General features: G+C 43.2%; 2 protein-coding genes across 4 annotated transcripts in view; both read right to left on the bottom strand.

Annotated features, from left to right (window-relative positions):
* Positions 1-338: 338 nt before the first annotated feature.
* Positions 339-20,887, bottom strand: part of n4bp3 (NEDD4 binding protein 3) — a 38,645-nt gene continuing 18,096 nt past the window's right edge. For all 3 annotated transcript variants that reach the window (XM_086310129.1, XM_086310133.1, XM_086310137.1), the window contains exons 2-10: positions 5,374-5,654; positions 5,071-5,242; positions 4,233-4,445; positions 3,874-3,995; positions 3,504-3,699; positions 3,337-3,429; positions 2,990-3,241; positions 2,570-2,828; positions 339-2,265 (exon numbers count right to left, since the gene is read on the bottom strand). In XM_086310129.1, coding sequence (XP_086166255.1) covers positions 1,886-2,265; positions 2,570-2,828; positions 2,990-3,241; positions 3,337-3,429; positions 3,504-3,699; positions 3,874-3,995; positions 4,233-4,445; positions 5,071-5,242; positions 5,374-5,621 — 1,935 coding nt within the window. In that variant the 5' untranslated portion in view covers positions 5,622-5,654 and the 3' untranslated portion in view covers positions 339-1,885. The remainder of the gene's footprint in view (positions 2,266-2,569; positions 2,829-2,989; positions 3,242-3,336; positions 3,430-3,503; positions 3,700-3,873; positions 3,996-4,232; positions 4,446-5,070; positions 5,243-5,373; positions 5,655-20,887) is intronic.
* Positions 13,444-15,500, bottom strand: LOC147337754 (putative RNA-directed DNA polymerase from transposon BS). Its single transcript, XM_086309113.1, is given in 2 exon segments — positions 13,444-14,600; positions 14,602-15,500. Coding segments are annotated over 2 exon segments (1,956 nt in total). The 3' UTR covers positions 13,444-13,543.

Here is a 20,887-nt window from a genome sequence, read left to right as displayed (position 1 = left end):
TCAGGGAGAGGGTGAGATAAGGATCCAAGGATAAACCCCTAAAAGCCATATTAGTCCCAAAAGCCTGCACAACTCTGTCATAAAGCTCCTATTAGTGGGCTTTATTGGTATACTCTCTGTGGATTTTAAGCCCCTTCAAAGCAGGCAGGTCAAGTCCTTGAGCAAATACCATCAGTCACCCTTCTAACGTTTTCTCAAGTGATTTCTAGCCGTTCAGTTTGGGCTACGCTGTATAGAAAAGGGTTATTGTAACACTTTTTTGCAGCCCAGATTTACAAAAAGGGATCTGAGCTGATTTTGCTCTTCTTCAGGAATAATTCACAAACAGAAAACAAATCTTTATACTGTACAGTTTTATTTCCAGTAAATAGATGTGAATCACAGTATGCGGAAAAGGTCAAATGAGAGCTGGTTTTTGAATGTTTATAATATCAATAATAACAATACCAGAGGACATATTTTCACTACGGGCATGCATTTGATGTTATGTGCTGGGTTTGTGCAACAAATCGCACCATATAAGCATGGCAATCATAAATGCATCTACCGATTGATTTTGTTAAAGTATGCATATTTAAGACGACAGTGCTCTTGAAGTACCATGGCAAATAAAAATTACAGTTATGTACAAAATACATATTTATATATAAACCTCATCTGTCTGGAAACTGAAGAAAGTAAGGTGAGTATTTCCAGTTTACTATGCACCGTTTTCTCTGCCTTGACACCATTCTTCATAATTAACCCGAAGAAGCTGTTTGCTCCAAAGGTCCAGGTGAACCCTGAATTTATAGATAGTCTGCAAACACTGAAGAGGCTGTGAGATGTTAACTACTGTATAATCCAAGGGTCCCCAATCCCAGTCCACAAGGCCCAGTGTCCCTGCAGGTTTTAGATCTCACCCTGGGTCAACACACCTGAATCACATGATTAGTTCATTACCACACCTCTGGAGAACTTCGGTACATGTTGAGGAGGTAATTTATCCATGTAATCAGCTGTGATGGATCGAGGACACATCTAAAACCTGCAGGGCCCTCGTGGACTTGGATTGGAGACCCCTGGTATAATCGGTCAGGCTCAACCCAAATCAACACAAAGCAGTCACAATCATCATGTCAATTTTCTCATTTACAGGTTTATCAATAACAAGAAGTCTTAAGTTGGACCGTTTAGGTGCTTGGCTGTATTTTTTCTTTTTACAGCGTTAACGCAACAAGGATAGAGGAACCTCAATATCACTTGGCTCTGTGTGAGGTTGGGGGTCCAGCTTTAGCAGGAAAAGGGTTTTAATTAAACAAGGGTGGAGTGGAAGAGATGGAAGAAGGGTGAGCAGTCTGTGGAAGTCCTTCTGTACCATGAAAAGAAGAAAAAATCAAAGAAAAGCTAATTATGCTAAAAATAAATACTCTTCAGTAAGTCCAGGTTCACTTACTTAATTTGGGATAATAGATATAAAGTTTGATGTGATAATTAAAAAAATGTAGCACATTAAAGTTTGACCTATTTTTGTCTTTTTTATGGTCATCACTTGGAGTAGCGTATGATAGCGTATGATGCTTGTTTTTGGACTGAATGTTTGGTATCACATGTTTTTGGACTTACGGTTCAAGTCAAGAATTGGATTACACACAAAGTATAAAATCTGACTAATAATTTTACAGTTTTGACTTGTTAAATCAAAATTTTTAATCATTTATCCTTTATTTTGACACAAGTCTTTTAGTTTTTATTATTATTATTATTATTATTATCATCAGTAAATATTTGCTTGTTATCTCACAATTCTTTACAGCAACATCAATTCATTAGATTTTTTTTCCCTTGTCCTGGCAGATATGGTCTTCCATAGACACACTTTCCATTGCAAACAAGTAGGTCACAGTCAAATTTCCGATGATTCGATCCGCTCTATCCACGGCAGACCAGGGGAAGGTGTGTCCTCTTGTTTGTCACCTGCTCTCTCTTTCCTAAGCTCTGGCGCTTCTTTTTCCAAAGTGCCATCTCTGCTTCCTCCGCCTGCTCCTCCACCTTGTTGCTCTCTGCTTGCCCTCAGCTGCTGCGCTTCCCTTTCGAGCGCTTCGTTGCGGTGGTACATGTCTAAGTAGCTGGCCTGCAGCTCCTTCTGGTAGCGGATGACCTTGTCCTTTTCCATCTGCCACGTGTGCCTCTCTTCCTCGAAAGCCATGGCCTGGGCCTCGCTCTGGCGTCGCTCCAGCAGCAGTTCTGCGCGCAGACGCTCCTCTGTGGGGCCCCCGCACCCTCCTGCAGAGAAAGTGGTTCACATGGCTTCAGCTAGAGCCGTCAGGGGATGGGAGGGGGGGGGGCTATGATGAAAAACACTGTCTGATTTTAAATTCCTGCCCCGGTTACTCAAACGACCTGATTTTTGGGTTGACACATTGAAATGTCAGAACTGAAAATAAGCCAATCATCTGTCGGAGACGACTCGCTTAGTTTAATTTTAAAAACACATCTGTGGCCTACAAACACTGTGGTGTGAAACAGCTGCTGTGCCCAAAAGTGCAACTAACCCAAATATATGAAGACATGAGAGATGTAACTCTACCTATCGCCCGAGCAGATGGATTCTCTTCAGCTTCTTTTTCGTCTTCGTGTGCGGCCTGAGAAGGTCGTCTGTGACGCTGTGTCCCCTGCAGGACAAGCTTTAAAGCATCTATCTGGCGTTCCCTGTTGCGCAGCTCTGTTCGCGTCTCCCTGAGCTCTGTCTTCACCTGGAAGATCTCACTCAGCTTCTGAGTTACCTCTGCCTGGGAGTCCCTCAGCTGCTGCTTCAACAAGGAGATCTCCCCCGACTTCTGGCAAACCTGAGAGGGAGAGAGTCAAAGGGAAATGAAGGAGGCTAGGGGTCGCCACGATTCAAAAAGGACAAACAAGGAATCCAGATATCTTGTCTCTTCCCTGTAGTTACTTTTATGTGCTTCTCCCTGCCATGAGCTGTGACTGCCCTGGCCTTCCACGGCCTCACCTCCCATTGTGTCTCCTCCAGAGTCGGACTGGTTTGCCTGGGCACTGCTCCAGCCTCCCGGCACATTTCCTTTCTCATACCGTCGAGCTCCTCTTGCAGCCGGTTCTTCTCCTGCTGGACCTTAAACAGCTGCAACTGCAGGCTGCGCTGGGAACGCTGGGCATGCTGGGAAACCTGACGCAGTTTAGCAGCATACAGGCGCTTCAGCTCCTCCACCTCCTTCTCCCACAGACGCTGCTTCCCTTCAAACACCTGAATGCGGTGGAGAAGATGAAAAGGTCAGATGTTAAAGGGTGATGAAGACGGGTGCGTAGACTGATTCTGAAGAAGAAGATGATTAGAGTCACCTGTGCGATGGCGCCCTCGCTCTCATCCAGGTTTCTCTTCATTTGCTTGAGTTCATGCTCTTTCTCCACCAGGCGCTCCTCCAGATCCCGCACCTGGAAAAGACAACAGCATGAAGCATTTAGGAATCTTTAAATCACACCCACCACTCATCCCCCCCAGCACTCACCACCTCCTCCACAGACAGGGAGAGCGTCCATTCATAAGGAGGTGGAGCCTCCGCGCTATATGGAGCAATACGGCTCAGAGTAGCCATGCTTCGACATGCCATCTCCCCAATAGGCACGCCCCCTGACCCCACAGCCTTCATTCCCAGAGAGGTGCGGTCCAGGGAGCCGATGGTATTGATGTGGCCCATAGATGCACTATTTAAAAAATAAAAATAAAAAATAAAAAAGAAGAAGAAAAGAATCCACAAAGGCCATTAAAATCTCTTCTATTATCACAACCCACACAGTCATTAACCATAAAAAAAAAATCAAATATAGCAACACTGCTTTTCAGCTCAAAGTATAGTTAAGACTAATACTGCAGCAGACCTGATGTGAGACAGGTGTGGGCGGAAGGGAGGTCGGTACGGCGGCAGGCTGCTCATGGAGTTATGGCCCGAGTCTGACAAGTTGTCATCTTCCTGGCCCATCCCACACACCGAGGAGAGGGCCTACACAGTCATAATTATACAGCTGTTCATCAGTGTAGCATTAATGAGCTGAAAAAAGTTTAATTTTAGCCATAAATAATGGATGGAAATGAATTTTATAATAAGTCACGCATAGTTAATTGTTGTGCACCTATGATCTCGCTCCCCCGGCTCGCAACTCGCAGCTTTCCGCCAAGATTAACAAAGGTAAACGAGATAATAATAACAGGATGGATGAAGGTTGTAGCGTTAGCTCACCTTGTTGCCGGCTGACGTCGGTCCTCCGTGACGTGACGGTGAGGAAGAAGAAGACGAGGTGGAGACGGCTTTGGGAACATGGGCGTACGCTCTGTGCAAGCCGTTAGAGAGGCCATGATCCACGTCCTCTGATTTGGAAGACGGGTAGAGGTTTTGCATTGAGCTAAAATTCTTGGGGGTCACAGGCTTAAAGGCCGAAGACCTCAAACGTGCCTAAAGGAGAGGAAGCAAGATAGTAGCGAGAGGTGGCAAGGCTACGAAACATGAATCACGATGTCTCTTTTAAATCAATAGCGTTGATTAATTCAAGCAGGGAAATAAAGGTGATATTTGATTGGTGCAATAAATTCAGAGCAGGTTGTCAATCTGTGCCAGTGAGGTGGAAGATGTTTACAGCTAGGTGACAACGCCATGGGGGTATTTCAGCATGCTGCCAGTGATGTATAAATGTGATATGGATCAATTTACCACAGCCCTAGAAGTATTTCACTGACTGTAAATCATTTCTAAAAAGGAAACAATGGGAAGTCATTCATCTGCATTTGTGCAGATCTGTGCAGAACGCCTCATATTGACTGTTGTATTGACCGTTGTAGAGAATGCTATAGGTAGTTTTACTCAAATTACTCAAAATATTGAGTTTTTTCTTATATTTACTGAGTCTCCTTGGTCATGAAGTTAACATTTTTACTCTTACATTTAAAGTTTTAGTTGTATTTTGCAGCCATGTAATAAACTTGCTGAAAATGAGAATATCCTCCTTTGAGTTTCTTTGATACATCAAGAAATAAAACTTCTGAACGGATCTATTCGCAGTACTTTAAAGAAACATATTCACCTTTTCGTACTTGCCCGCGCTTGGCAGTGAGTTCTTTGTAAGATCTACCTCAGTGCCATCCTTATGGTAAACCTTAGCATAAACGTTATCCTCCTCCCGTGCACTGACAGCGCTGAGGCCCGGGATAATATCCTTCTTGCCGTCGTTGCTCGGGCTCGCTTTAGGCTCTTTTCTGTTTGGAAGCAAAGTAAGCCTGCTTAGGTCAAGTTCTATCATTTTTATACCACCTTGCAGACTTTTTCACCTTCAAAAACCTGATGTTTCGAATTCCTACGAGGGAACTTTTTCCTCATCAGAACCCACCTGTTGATGTTGAGGTAGTTGAGCAGCTCTCTCTGGGTGAAGCCTTTCTTCAAGAGCCCGTTGCTGTGTTTCGGTCTCACCTGGGGCACTGCTCGGTTGCCTTTAGTCGGAGAAACATCCGGCCTCTCCACCAGACTGCCTACACTTCCCATGCCGCAACGCGGGGACAGGGGCGGGGCTGGGCAGGGGTCGCGGAAGTTTTTGCTGGGGCCACGAGTCAAAGGAAGAGTCTGGACCGAGGTTGCCATTGATTACAGGTCACAGTGGGGAGAGAAGGTGCTCTGTAAAAAAGAGAAAAACAAAGAATTAGTTAATTTGATGTTTGTCCATAGCGTTTTCACTGTGGCCTCAAATGCTTTGTTGACCTAGAGTGTCAGAGTTTTGTCATTCTTTAGTAGATAAACTGATCACAAATATTGCTAGTGGTAAATTTTATACATGTCAAACTATAGAAAAGGAGTCTGTGACTGTGGTAGCAGCTCTGCAGAGCTGCAAAGTCGAGCTTCCACTGTCATGCCAATAGGCTGATGTTTACCACCAGCACTGTAGAAGGCATGCATTTACAAGGCATCTTTTGCATTGCGATGCAAATGCATGCAAACCAAAACACTGGGAGTAAATAGGAAGTAGAGGTCAGAGAATGAGTCACTGGATTAATACAATGGAAACCGCAGGGGTGGCTGTAGCTCAGGGGGCAGAGCAGGTCGGAAGGTTGGTGGTTTGATTCCTGGCTTCCCCTTGTCTGCATGCCAAATATCCTTGGGCAAGATACTAACCTAAAATACTTGTGGATATAATTTCGATGATATCATGTACTGTTGATAATGACATATTCATGGTCTTTGCAATTTCATGTTGAGGAACATTATAATGAATTTGATAAACTATTTGTAGACCCAGTTTTGTGCAGACTTGTGAATACTCTTTTTATGCCCAGTCATGTTACTGAACTGCTGCCAGTTAACCTAATTAGTTATAAAAGTGTTCCTCCAGCTTTTTTCTTTTTAGTACCACTTGTTTTTCCATCTTTTAACTGCCCATGTTCCAATATTGGGGGGAATTGGGGTTGTAATAAATGTGCCAATCCATTTATAATGTCCTGACATATTTTACTGGAAAGATTCACATCCAGTATTTTTTTAGATTTTCACTGTGGACCAAAATGTTGGAGCGACTGACACTGGCTTTTCTCCTTTGCTGAAATAAACCCCACCTCTTGCCCCTGTTAGTGGATGTTAATCCTCTGAGGACGCGGTTGAGCTGACACGCGTTTCATCAGCTGTGTTTGTCTGTACCGACAGCTGTCCAACAGCACAGCTAGAACAACGCAGCCTCCCACTGCAGCCGAGCACAGCACCGCACTAGAAAACAAACTCGTAAAAGCTGAGCTCAATGCGCGTTAGACAACAGCAATGAAACCGAAATGATGTCAAAAGCGGGCAAATCCCCAAACGTGTTATCACGGTTATCTTTCTATCTCTGAGGCTTGAGTTATGTTTCCCCACAGGGAAAAGACCACAGGATTATGTGAAACGTGTACCCTGTCAGGGTAATGCTGTTTTCCTCTGAGGTCGGACAGCATATGTCCCATCGTAAGCCTGTTATGCAACTCTGATCCAGCTAGGTTACTACAACTCATTTCCTTAAAAAAGGCAGAGTGAGGTGCTTTTTGGTTGACAATGCACATTATGGAAAATCAAGTCCTGTGGCAGCTCATTTTCTTTGCAAATTTTCCTACCTTTCATGAAAGCCTGTCACACCGTGTGTTGTTTTATGACACTAGATTTACTGTTGGAAATACACTCATTTGCATTATCTGTTGCCAAAACGAAACAAGCTGTTAAATCACCAGAATACCCAAGTAAGAGGCCTGATTACTCTGTCAGCGTGTTCACCATACAGCCTCTCTCTCACTGCCGACATATCCGCTCCTTTCCTTCTTTTCAGCAACCTCATTAAGGATCACTATTGATTTCACCCTTTTGACCCTCTCTCTTCCCGTGCATAAACACCCCCAGCAGCCATAAAACGTTCTCGAGACCATAAAACATGCAAGTACGCCGCAGCCTTTCCGACTATAAACAGGACCCGAGGGAGGAGGGGGTTCCCTTCATGTTCAGCCAACTGATGTGGCACCTAAAGAACAGTTAGACTTCAAAGAGGCCATATAAGGACCTTTTACTTGTTTTAGCCCATTTACTACCAATCTCGAATACTTAGCATCGGTCCTGACCACACTTACTTGTCAGCAACTAGTTCTATTTACATTATACATTAACAGACAGCCTGGGTGGAGGGGGGTGATAAATTTGCCTTCTTTGTGCAATTTGTCACTATTTGAGACGCAGCTGCCAAAAAACACTCTAAGGTAAAAGTATGCCAGCATGAGACTGAACCTGACAGAGTAAGCTTCTCTAAGAGAAGTGTGGGTATTTGATTATTTCTCTCCCAGGATGCTGCTTAGCAGGTGACTCATAAATCTCACAAGAGTCCCTAAAAGCATTGTAAAATTAGAGTTTTCTTGCTCCTACTGAAGCCTGCGTTAGTAAGAGCAATAATGGGAAAATGAGCAAAGACTAGTCAGTGGAACTGACTGCTAATAAGCAGCACATTTCCAGTTATGCAACAGCAAAATGCCATCAAAGTCAACACTATGTGCATTACTATGTGCATTACTTAGAAGGCACAAGCATGAAGAAACAGCCTGTACTTATTAAAGAGAAACTGCATGTGCAATTTCCATTTATAATGTTGTGTTGCTTAACGATTTAAATGAATCTTGAAATTAGAAAAAAAAGTCAGCGTGCCAGGCAGGAATATATTGGAGATCAGACCTAGGATCATCCCAGCTGATGACTGGGCCTTCCAGCTGTCGATTCACGCACGTGACATACTCGCATCCTTATTTTATTCTTACTTTCTACCACATTTGAGAACAGACACCCACAGTGGCACTCCGGCATTTCCTCTCGCTTCTAATACAATCCACATTTATCAAGTGTTTTGCACCGCTGGCCTCGACAGTTATGGCAATTATGCAAATGGTTAAAATGGGCAGAGAGAGCTGTGCAAAGGCAGCTCCAGCCCACTCCATTTGGGGCTCTCAGCCAGGCCCAGATCAGAGCAGACCAAGCTACTCATGTTTATATTCATGAGATACTACCCCCCCCCCCCCCCCCCCCCCCCCCCCCGAAAAGTTAAAAAACAAAACAAAATTTCCACTAAAACATCCGCTTCCTAATAAGCCGATATAACATGCTGAGCTCAGGCTGAGGAAAGAAACCCGATAATCACTGATAACTAATATCAGACGCTTTGTTAACAAGTCTGCTTCTCTGCTGCTGTCCATCTGAGACCTGGGTCAGAGAGTGACATGAACTATGTGTGTGAGCCTAAATGAGTGTGTGTGTTTGACACCAAATGAATAAATCATGAGTGTGCCAAACCTAATGGGCACTGGTCAAGGTCTGACTCAGTATTTTTAGCCCGACTACTTTACTCGGCACGTGCCTTCTATCTACCAAATATACGAGAGCCCAATCGATTCTTGATGGGAAGCCGAGCTCGGGGTGAGGGGGTGGGCGAGGCAATGCTATTCCTTTTGGGTAGATAAGAGGATAAAAATCCTTTCAGCAGGCAACCACAAGTCTTTAAGGACGGAAGAAATCTTGCATCCAGTTGTTTTCCATAATTGCTTTCTAGTTTATGGGCCCGAGTAAACTGGGAGACAAGGCCAGATTTACGGCCCAGCCCCAACTAGCCAAAGGGCCCTGAAATGCAACACTCCCCCTTAAATCGCACACGTGCGTGCGTGCACATCAAAGCAGCACCTTCAACCAGCCTTGAACAGTTATAGTCCGATTCAAAGTAGTCTGCTCTTGATTTATGCTTCCTTTAAAGCAGCGATCAGCTTTTTTTAAACCTTTTTTTTAATTCAAGCCTTGTGAAGATAACAGATGCTTCTTATGCTTTACACTTTCACATGCACACGCATTCTTCTGATGTGTTTCTTTGCAAGAGATGCACAGGGGCTATGTTTTGCTAGCACCACTTGTCAACTTTGTTGTACAGAGCTGACCATCACGTCCTGTCTTCAAACAACACCATAATTGCAATTTCCAAAATTAGAAAATATTTGTCAGGAAACACATACTTCACACATCTTGCTAAACGAAAAAAAAACCCTGCATGTGCCTTTCTCCGTGTCCTCTAGAAAACCATACCCTTACCACTTTACTGCAGTCACAAAGAAAACAAAACACGCCTTGAAGAAGAGCACTTCAAGGACGATCCCTCCTGAGATCTTGTAATCAGACCTCCTGTATGCTTTTCAATGAAATGCTCGAGTTTGAAGAGGGAACATTTCAAACCCTTACAACGGGTCTCCGACAGAGGAGAGAGTCGCGGTGCAGCCAAATTCCAGAGATGCTTAGCAGAACACAAGCTCGGGCTCGTCAGTGTTTGATGCACTAAAGGCTCACTCCCACGGACATTCACTCACACTTGTGTGTGCGCCGGTCACTCAGCGCACTCCCGAAAAAAAAGAAAAGAAAGAAAGGCATGTGCACAACTCGCAGATCCTCTGCCCTCTTCCCTCGACACTCACTCTCTTGCTCCCCTGCTCACCATCAAAGTTTGTTTACATTTGTGGGGTAAGTTTTACAGGTTACATCTAAAACTCCCACACAGCACGCACTCTCTGTTTCATTATATAAGCTCTATCAAAGCTGCACTCGCTAGATTTTCTGTCAGTTGTGGAAAATGCAGCTGCTACCATTAGGCCGAGTTCTTTTATTCTACAGAGAATTCTGCAACTATATTTAACACCTACTCTGTCAGCCTGTCCTGAGGGACACTTCCCATCAAAAAATAAGGCTGTGACAGCATCTTGTGGTAGTCATAATGCAGAGGTGGGACCAAGTCATTGTCTTGCAAGTCTCAAGTAAGTCTCAAGTCTTTATCCTCAAGTCTCAAGTCAAGTCTCAAGTAATGTCAGGCAAGTCAGAGTCGAGTCTCAAGTCACTGGTGTAAAAGTCCGAGTCAAGTCACAAGTCTGAAACTTTGAATTTCAAGTCCTTTCGAGTCTTTAAAAAAAACCCCGAAAAAATAATGTTGCAGTTATGCTAAATGTAAATATTAGACCATGTAATTTTAAAATCTGTGTTTTTCTCAACACATGACAAAATAGTGAACTTAGAAAATATACACAAATTGTGAAATTGCACCTCTTTAAAATGCAGCTCAATTAAACCTAGCTCCAAGAATAATTTTCACCGACAGTTCTGAGATAAGCTGCATGTTATTCTTGGATGCGGTTGTAGGACCAGCTTTAAAATCGCATGACAAAAATATCATACACATTAAAAAAAACTGTATCACCAACGTAGCCTGGACAACATTTGCTAGTTAGATGAAGTCAGCTATCTCATCTTAGCATATTTATTTCAATTCAATTCAATTCAATCTTTTTTTTTTTTTTATAAATTTTATTTTCAGTCACAGCAGCATGTTAACAACAAAACATTGAACATACAGTAGTTTGCTGTTCAGTATTTACAATACCCCAAAAGATAACAGAAATAGAGAAGGAAAAAACAAACAAACAAACCAAAGAAACCCCTACAAAACAACAAAAAACAAACAAACAACAACAAACAAATAGAAAAATAAAATGTATAAGGGACATTCAGCGTACAGTTAGCTATGATAGCGATATAGAGATATGGTATCTGGTCATGATAAGGTGGTCATTTTAAATGTTTCCATGTACATCAAGAATGGCTGCCATGCCCTAAGAAATTTGGTGGTTGAACCTGCCAGTGTATATCTCATCTTTTCTAAATGTAAAAACCTCATGAGCTCCGCAAGCCACTGTTCATGTGTGGGAGGAGCTTCCTGCTTCCATCTTAAAAGTATAAGGCGCCTTGCGATAAGTGAAGCAAAGGCAATAGAATTCGAATAGCATTTTGGCAAAGTGATGTCTTGAGGTATCACCCCAAAGATAGCCGTTAGAGCAGAAGGCTCATATTTAACGTTATACATCTCTGACAGAGTGTTAAATATAGACACCCAATAGGTATGAAGATTGGGGCATGTCCAAAAGGTATGAAGGAGCGAACCTGTTTCTGCTTTACATCTGTTACACAGAGGGTCAGCTCCTGGATAGAACTTGGCTAACTTTTCCTTGGAGATATGTAATCGGTGTTGGACCTTAAATTGAAGGAGCCCATGCCTGGCACATATCGAAGAAGAGTGTACCCTCTGGAGAAAAGATTGCCAGAGCTCATCTGTTATAGTCATCCCAAGGTCTTTCTCCCACTGTGCTTTAAGGATGAAGAGAGAAGGAGATTGAAGATCTAATAGTATAGCATAGATTTCTTTAATCGCCCCTCTCTTATGAACGTTTATATTAATAATTTTATCCAAAGAAGTTTCCTCAGGTAGTTCCGGAAATGAAGGAAATCGACTCTTTACAAAGTGACGAATTTGTAAATAGCGGAAAAAATGTTGCCGAGGAACATTAAACTGCTTCAGGAGCTGCGTGAATGAGGCAAAAATCCCATCTACAAAAAGGTCTTTGATATTTCTAAGGCCATTACTTTCCCATATTTTAAAGGCAGAGTCCATCATGGAGGGTGGGAACATATGGTTTGAGCAGATAGGTGCTTTAATTGACATTAAGTGTAACCCCAACCTTTTCCTACATTGCACCCAGATTCTGAGCGAGTCATACAACAAAGGGTTACGTTTATAGGTGTATAGTTCTAATGGGAGAGCTGAACTCAACAAAGCTGATAGGCAAATTTTGCCACAATTGGATGACTCAATTTGGAGCCAAGCTGGAGTCTCTGTAGTAACATTACTCATCCAGTACAGCATATTACGAATATTTGCTGCCCAATAATAAGACTGAAAGTTTGGCAAGGCTAATCCACCCATTGGCCTAGTCCTCTGCATGAAATCTTTACGAATTCGTGGACTTTTGCCATTCCAAATAAATGCAGAGATATGCTTATTCAGTGTTATAAAATACTTATTGGGTAAGTAGCATGGGATACATTGAAATAAGTAAAGGAACTTGGGAAGTATGTTCATTTTGATAGAATTGACGCGGCCAATTAATGACAGTGGTAAATTGTTCCACCTCTGAAGATCTGTCTCAGTATTTTTAAGCAGCGGGACAAAGTTTCTTTCATAAAGATCTTTGTATGAGTGGGTAACCTTAACCCCCAGATAGGTCACATACCCTGATTTAACGCTAAATTGAAAACCTGAAAATGAAATCTTTCTGGCTATAGAGTTGACACAGAGAAGTTCACTTTTATGCAGATTTAACTTGTAACCTGAAATATTACCAAAACATTCAAAAATGGCAAGAGCACGGGGAAGAGAGCATAAAGGCTCTGACATATACAGCAGGAGGTCGTCAGCATATAAGGATATTTTGTGCTCCTGGTCACCTCTGAAGATGCCCTTAATGCAACTGTCAGCTCGCAGTTTAATCGCCAGTGGTTCAATTGATAATGCAAAAAGAAGAGGGGATAAGGGACAACCTTGTCTCGTACCACGGAGAAGTGGGAAATAAGAAGAGAATAACGAATTTGTTCTAACACGTGCCATAGGTGAGGAGTAAAGTAACTGAATCCATGAAATGAAATTAGGGCCAAATCCAAATTTATGCAGAGTATAAAACAGATAATCCCACTCCACCCGGTCAAATGCCTTCTCAGCATCGAGTAATAAGGCAATTTCAGGGGTTGTAGTTGACTTGGTGTGTAATATGTTCAAAAACCTGCGCAGGTTGAAAAAACCATGCCTACCCTTCACGAAACCTGTCTGATCTGGAGAAATTAACAATGGTAGATGTTGCTCTAGCCTGAGAGCAAGTGTTTTTGACAGTATTTTTAAATCTACATTTAAGAGTGATATAGGACGATATGATGAACACTCTAATGGATCTTTATAATTCAATTCAATCTTAATTGGCAGACTTCATGTCCATAAAAACAAGACAAAAAAAAAAAAACACACACACACAACACTCCCCCCCCCCCCCCCCCCAACACAAGGTATACACCATTAAATATATATATGTATATAAATAAGTATCTAAAACATTTGTAAAAACATAAAACCATAATATACATAAAACACAATTACTTAAAATAAATCAATAAATACACAAACACTTTAACCAGTGCTTTCTGAGACTGGATGAGTAACGGGAACCACTCACTGTCGGATCTGTGAGTGCTAAAATTATACTGTTACTCGAACCATCCAGTCGTTCTCTAAAATTGAACATTAGCTTCCTTAAAAGTGCTTTAAAAGTCCAAACACCCACAGCTACAAACATCTGGCTGGCACTACCACTTCTAGGTATCCTGCAAAGGATTCTCATCGCATCATTATATGCAACATGCAGCTTCTGCATGCTACATTGTTTGTAGGATGACCACAAGGGGGCAGTATATAGCGGTGTGCAATACGCTTTAAACAAAGCCACTTTAACTGGAAGTGAACAAAAGCTGAATTTGCGTGCAATAGTATTTGCCTGCACATAGAGCTTACATCGTTGTCTGTATATGTCATCATCATCATTCATTTGCTCAGTAATAAAGTGACCGAGGTATTTCACCTTTTTATGAACTTCAAGAGTTTTTTGTGCCAGTTTAAACAAAGGGAAATTTAGCTGTTTATCCTGCTTGGTTCTACATATCAAAACAGCACTTTTAGCAGCATTGTACTCAATGTCATATTGCACACCATATTCAGTACAGACATTAAGAAGATCCTGTAACCCAGCACTGCTTGGACTAAAAACAACCAGGTCATCTGCATACATAAGATGATTTATCAGTGCTTTACCTAATATACACCCAGTGTTACAGGCTCTCAGTTGTATGGACAAATCATCAACATACAAATTAAATAAAATTGGAGACAAAATCCCACCCCGTCTAACACCATTGCTGACACCAAAGGGGGCAGAAATACTGCTTCCCCATTTAACCTGCATGTTCTGATGAGCGTACCAGTAAGAGAGAATCCTCACGATGTACTGAGGAACTCCCCATCTCTTCATTTTATCAAAAAGTTTTCTGTGGTTCACTCGATCAAAAGCCTTAGAGGCATCAATGAAAGACATGAGGACAGATGAATTTTTAGCCCTGTACAAACTGACTATTTTCTTGAGTGCATATATGCACATGTCAGTGCCGTGCTTTGAAGCCAAACTGATTATCCAGAGAAGAGATGAACACACTAACTCTGTCAAACAAGATTCTTTCTAACACCTTAGATAAAATACTGGCTAGTGCAATTGGCCTGTAATTATCCAAGCAGCTCACTTTTGCAGCTTTGTCCTTCATAACTGGTACCAGTAAAATACACAGCATTGAGTCTGGTAATATGCCATGAATCATAAACCCAGTGAAACAGAGTGCTAAAAGAGGAGCTAGCCTTACACTAGCATGTTTTAAATGTTCTGCAGTGATGTGATCCAAACCAGAGGATTTATTATCAGACAACCTATGAATGGCTTCATATACTTCATGTGTCCTTACACTTATTGTGTCATTACTCATGTCAAGATTGTCCTCATATGGTTCACTTTTTATACAGTTAAACAACGCACTGTAATGCTGTCTCCATAATGCTGCAATGTTATCTGCCCCAGAAACACCTTCAACAGTTGATGGTAGAGATGGTTTACAGTTATTAAGAGCTTTCACCTCTTTCCAAAAATCTGCCGTATTATTACACAGCATTTTCCTGGCCAAAGAATCTGCTCTTAGCATTTGCTCATTTTTAGTTATAAAGCGAACAGCGTACTTATATCTGGCATTCGCACATTTTTTCTGTTCAAATTCTGGGCCTTGTTTAGGTCTTCCAGCCATGGCCCAACATTTATAAGCTATGCGAGCTTCATCATGGTACATGGATACATGTTCTTTCCAGCCAGGTCTGATGTTAGGTTTCTTATGCTTATATTGTTTATCAAGCAGTGTGCCACTTTTATACAGAGCAGTCACTATATCATCATACATGGAGCAGAGTAAATGTTTATGCACAGCATTCTTACAGTTGACATCTTTGCACAAAATAGCTTCTTTATTTATATGCATATTAATAATCATACGGTTCTTGGAGTGAGTGCATACACTCATGAAGTTTAGTAACTTCCGGTCACTGCAACAAGTCCAGGTACAGTTTACCGACGGATGGGTGCAGGACCTTGAAATGCACCGTGTAGAACGAAAGACCATCGTACGTATCATAAGTTTACCAATCTCACAAATCGTCGTCATAAATACACATTCCTTAACCGTTTATTAATAGGACCTTTGAGCTCAACGGTAATTAATTAGTAGTGGAAATAATTTCTGGTTCATCACAGAAATGTAGCAGTGACAATAATACTGTATGCTGTAATCGTACTGGGCAATTAGTGATACAAAACAACTGTTTTATCCTGTGAATAAACGTATATGTTTTTGTCAATGTACCATAATAACATAAGCGAAACGCAATATTGTGTCAGGACAATTCACTATTTATGCACAATAAATAAAGGAGCATAGCGCCACAATTTCTGTTCAGCGCCAGACTTGCTTGTAACCTATATCACCAATTATGTTATGAAAATGACGTATTAACTACTAAAAAACACTGACCTTCGTGTAAATGCTTGGAGCAGACTAACCTGTGAGCTGGAGGGTTCTGGGACGTTATATTTGATCTTTGAATGGCTGCAATCCAGGCCATCCGTCGCGTCTTTGTTACTTCGGAAACATGGCTCGAACAATTTCTCTTCAACGACGTAATCCGATAACAACCGATCTCTTTACCCGTCGGCTTCCCGTGGCTGTCATGCGACCGGCTATTGCAGTTAATAATACAACAGCTTCTTGACATTTTTGTGTTTCTTTTTATCGCTGTATAACTGATTTTAATTGAAAGCCTGCGTGCGCTAGTACCGCTTGCCACGAGTTCCCAGAATCCTTTGCGGTTCTACCCGTGAATGACGTCACATTTTCAATCTCTATATAATATGCATGTTAAATTTTATATTTGGGGTAAAATATCAAGTCTTTTCAAGTAAACCGGTTCAAGTCCAATTCAAGTCCCAAGTCATTGGTGTAAAAGTCCAAGTCAAGTCACAAGTCTTAGAACATTTTTTCAAGTCAAGTCTAAAGTCATAAAATTAATGACTCGAGTCTGACTCGAGTCCAAGTCATGTGACTCGAGTCCACACCTCTGTCATAATGCACAGTGCAAACACCTTATAGGAGCTGCTGAGCACGGTGGTGGAGATGTGATTATTTGGGCTCGTTTTGCAGCCACAGGACCCGGGCACCTTGCAGTTGTTGAACTGACCATGAATGCCTCTGTATACCAAAGCATTCTGAAGTCTGACAGCTGAAGCTTGACTAAAATTGGGTCATGGTACAGGATAGTGATCCAGGCATGGCAGCAGATCTACAACAGAATGACTGAAAAAGAGAGTGTCGCAAAGGCCCAGCCAAAAGTCCAGTGTTCAACCTGCCTGAAATGCTGTGGTGGGACCTTCAGAGAGCGGTGCACAAATAAATTCCTGCACATGATAATAAACTGAAACAACATCCGAAAGAAGAGTGAGAGACTGATAAAGTCACACATTAAACGATTACTTCAAGTTAATGCTGCTAACGGTGATTTTTCAAGCTAATGAGTCACGGCGTTTACTTAAGGATATACCTTGATATACCCACCACACTGGTCACTTTGCATATGGCCAGCAACGTCATCGTTACAAAAATCAAGAGGTGCACTTTGTCCTACGGTGCCGTTCGGCAGGCAGCGCACACCAGATGTAACAGAGTCCTGGGTGAATTTCCAGCACAAGCTCTATTCTTGTGTTAGTTATTCACTTAATTATAAATTGTTTAAATAATTACTGTAATATACAGTAATTATTAATGTCCTACGTTAAAAACAGAGTTTAAGATGGAACTGATGTAAGTGAATGTGAGTCTTGTTTTATATGAGGGTGCTTTGAGAGTCTAAATGTGTCAGCAGCAGGAGCAGCAGCAGTGTGGTAAGCTGTGCCTGAGGCCGATAGGGAAGGTACCTTATACTACACGTGAAGCAAAGAAGAGCTCCGCTCTGTGATTGACTGTTACATGCTAGCCTGTAATGAGTGAGTGTGAGAGTGTCTCTCTGGCTTTGGGGCATGACAGCACAGGAGTGCTACGCAGCAGTCTCTAATTGTTAGCAGGTTATTCATTACAGACGGGGGATGTAGTTCCTCTCCACAGGCCCAGAGGCCATTCAGAAGAAACTAGACACTAAAGAGCAGGCTCATTAAATGTTATTTCTTCTGCGTCTCCGATGGTAGCTTTTATGTCATTTAGCATCTGTGAAGTCCAAACGGATGCAACTGGAAATGCCGCCTCAAGCACAAGTGCTTCTGGGTGATTCTTGTCTGTTTTCTAACTGAGGGACAGGGAGGGTGTCGCATGAAAGGTTAAACTTCATGTCACGAAACCCACGATGACAACTGGTCTGTCTGTGAAACATGGGCTATAATTTGCCTGATGATTGGACGTGGCACTGCCCAGTGTTTGGTTTCACACTGCCCCTATTCATGATGAATACGCCAGAGGTTAACAGAGGTTGTTGAGGAGTACTTGGTGAGGGCTAGTTCTTTTAGGTTCAGCAGCTAACAAGATGGTGTATCGGTCAGGATACAGGAAGGAGGACAACAGGCTTCCACTTTGCTGGATTGTCACCGCCAGCTGTTTTATTGCCACCTAGATGCTCAGTGTTGCCAGCAGTCTGTAGTAACAAACAAGTTGCCATGAGTATATAAATATATACAGCAACAGCTTCACTAAGATAAATATAAAGGATTACATGAAATAAACCAACACATCCATCTGAATATACACATAACAGGACATATATAATTTGAACTACGCCAATCTTACATCTCTTGCTCCAAACACAGAAAGGACACAATTAAACACAGTGAGAATGTCATACATAGCCGAAACATCCACTCTAACTGTAAACAAAGGACTTTGGCGCCATCGTGTGGCCGAATAAAATTACTACATAATGGCGGCGGCCGGCGGCACATGCTTCGAGTCACGAGATGAAAAAATGCGGTGCTACAATGCGGTAGAATGTAACTAAAGCCGCGGCCAACATCAGAATCGGAAAATGAACATATTTAAGGAAACTTACTTCCAGTCATGAACTTAACACTCGGAGCATCACGTGAAGGATGGCAACCAGGAACACAGCTTACGAGGTAACAGAACTAACACAGAAAAAATCTCCTCTTCTCAAGTAGCATCGCGATACCCCCAACTTCTGCCTACGTCAATTCCTACGACTCCACCCCACACAATATTGCAGAACATAGACATAAAATCCCAGAGCCTTTTATACAGCCGCCCCCAAATGTGGTTACACATTTGCTCCCCGAAAAAAGGCTCCCTAATCAGTTGAGGGAGGCGACTTGCTATTCTGCTTAGTATCGCTGTCTTCCAATGGCACGGCAGGTAAAACTACCAACCGAGCAACTGGTCTGGTGTAAACACGTCCATTAACGTTCACATCAGCAGATCGGACAAGTCCATCATCACTACGATGAACCTTAATCACATGGCCTATTGGCCACAAGGCTCGAGGCAGCTGTGGATCTGCAACCATAATAACTGCCTTTTCCAGAAGTTCAGGAGGAGTTGACTGCCACTTCTGCCTTGCCTGTAAGCCAGGCAAGTATTCCCTGATGAATCTTGCCCAGAACTGATCAGCAAGAATCTGTGAGTGCCTCCAACGTCGCCGACTGAGGTTCTCTGTCTCAGAGTAGACCACCTGGGGTAGTGATCCATCAGGCCGCCCCATGAGGAGACTATTGGGTGTCACAGGGTCCACATCGGCTATGTCGGTGGAAACGTAGCCTAAGGGCTTTGCGTTAAGGATCAATTCAACCTCAAGCAGAACTGTACGGAGTACCTCCTCGTGAAGAGGTTGGGAACCCACACAGGTGCGCAGAGCTGTCTTCACTGAACGGATTTCCCTCTCCCATACACCTCCGAAATGTGGGGCTGCCGGGGGGTTGAACTGGAATCTGATCTTCTGACGCGCGAGCCTCCCTTGCAATGTCTCTGACATGTTGGCAAAGGCTTCTCTGAGTTCTCGTTCTCCCCCTTTGAAATTGGTCCCACAGTCAGACCATAACTCTGCCGGTGTCCCTCTTCTGGCTATGAATCGCCTCAGGGCCATGAGGAACGCATCCGCGTCTAAGCTACTTAGGAGATCAAGATGTACCGCCCTCGTCGTCATACACTTGAAAATGATTCCCCAGCGTTTCTCATGACGTCTTCCTACCTTCACAAACATAGGCCCGAAACAGTCAACACCGGTTGAGTAAAAGGCTGGTTTGTACAGTCTAAGCCGAGCAGCTGGAAGGTCAGCCATCTTGGGAACAGAGGGTTGTGCCCACCTTCTAGGCGTCGCAACCGACCCCCTACTCTGATGAGGCCCACTGAGGTATCCAGTTCAGGTGCCAGGGTAAGCAAGCGGCTTCTGGATGAGACAGGTTTCCTTTCTGAAAGCAATCTGAACTCCTCAGGAAATGACTCCTGTTGAGCCTGCCGGAGAATGGCCTGTTCAGCATTCTGATAGTCCTCAGCCCTAGATGGCGCAGTCGAGAGTCCCTGACCACAAAGCTCTTTAACAGTAATATCCAAGAGCTCCTGCCAAGTCTTGCACGCCATTCCATCCTGACAGGTAGGTGTGGAGGTGATAGAGGTTCCACAGAAGACTGTTTTCCGGAGCTCAAGTTCGTCATTACTGGGCTCGGAGCTCGGGTTCTCTGGCCATGTGTCAGGACTGTTGAGCAGAAAGGGGGGTCCATTCGACCACCGATTAGGCACTTTGAGCTCGGCCAGAGCCTTCCCTCTCGTCAGGTCATCCGCTGGATTACTCTCTGAGTCTATGTAGCGCCAGGTACAGTGTTCCGTCAACTCCTGTATCTCAGCTACCCTGGCTCCTACAAAAACCTTGTAGCGGCAGGACTGTGAGCTCAACCAGGTAAGAACAGTGGTCGAATCAGACCACAGGACTGTTCTTTCAATCGCTGAGGTGAGTTCCTTATTCAGGGTACTGGCCAGCTGCGCTGCCAGCAAAGCTCCACAGAGCTCGAGGCGGGGAATAGAGAGAGCTCGTTTGGGGGCTACCCGGGAGCGAGCTAGGATGAAGGTGAGGTGAACTTGCCCATCCTGTTCTACAGTCCTCATATAGGACACCGCTCCATAAGCTTTCTCAGAAGCATCCCCAAAAATTTGCACCTCACGAATGGCCCCCTTTAAGTTAGCACTGGCAGGAACATAGGTACGTGGGAAGGTAAGGTGAGGTAAAAACTGAAGCTCCACCTCCCAGTCAGATCAAGCTTGCAGGAGGGTGGAGGGAAGATTCGAGTCGTCCCAACCATGCTTCTTATCCCATAACTGCCTGAGAA

The sequence above is a fragment of the Aulonocara sp. 'chitande type north' Nkhata Bay genome, linkage group LG2 (genome assembly GCF_057382095.1).
Source record: "Aulonocara sp. 'chitande type north' Nkhata Bay isolate Kocher_YH1m ecotype deep benthic linkage group LG2, A_spYH_male_GT1.1, whole genome shotgun sequence".
NCBI classification, from domain to species: Eukaryota; Metazoa; Chordata; class Actinopteri; order Cichliformes; family Cichlidae; genus Aulonocara; species Aulonocara sp. 'chitande type north' Nkhata Bay.
The sequence above is the reverse complement of the archived record's forward strand: the minus strand, read 5'-3'. Positions and strand labels throughout refer to the sequence as shown.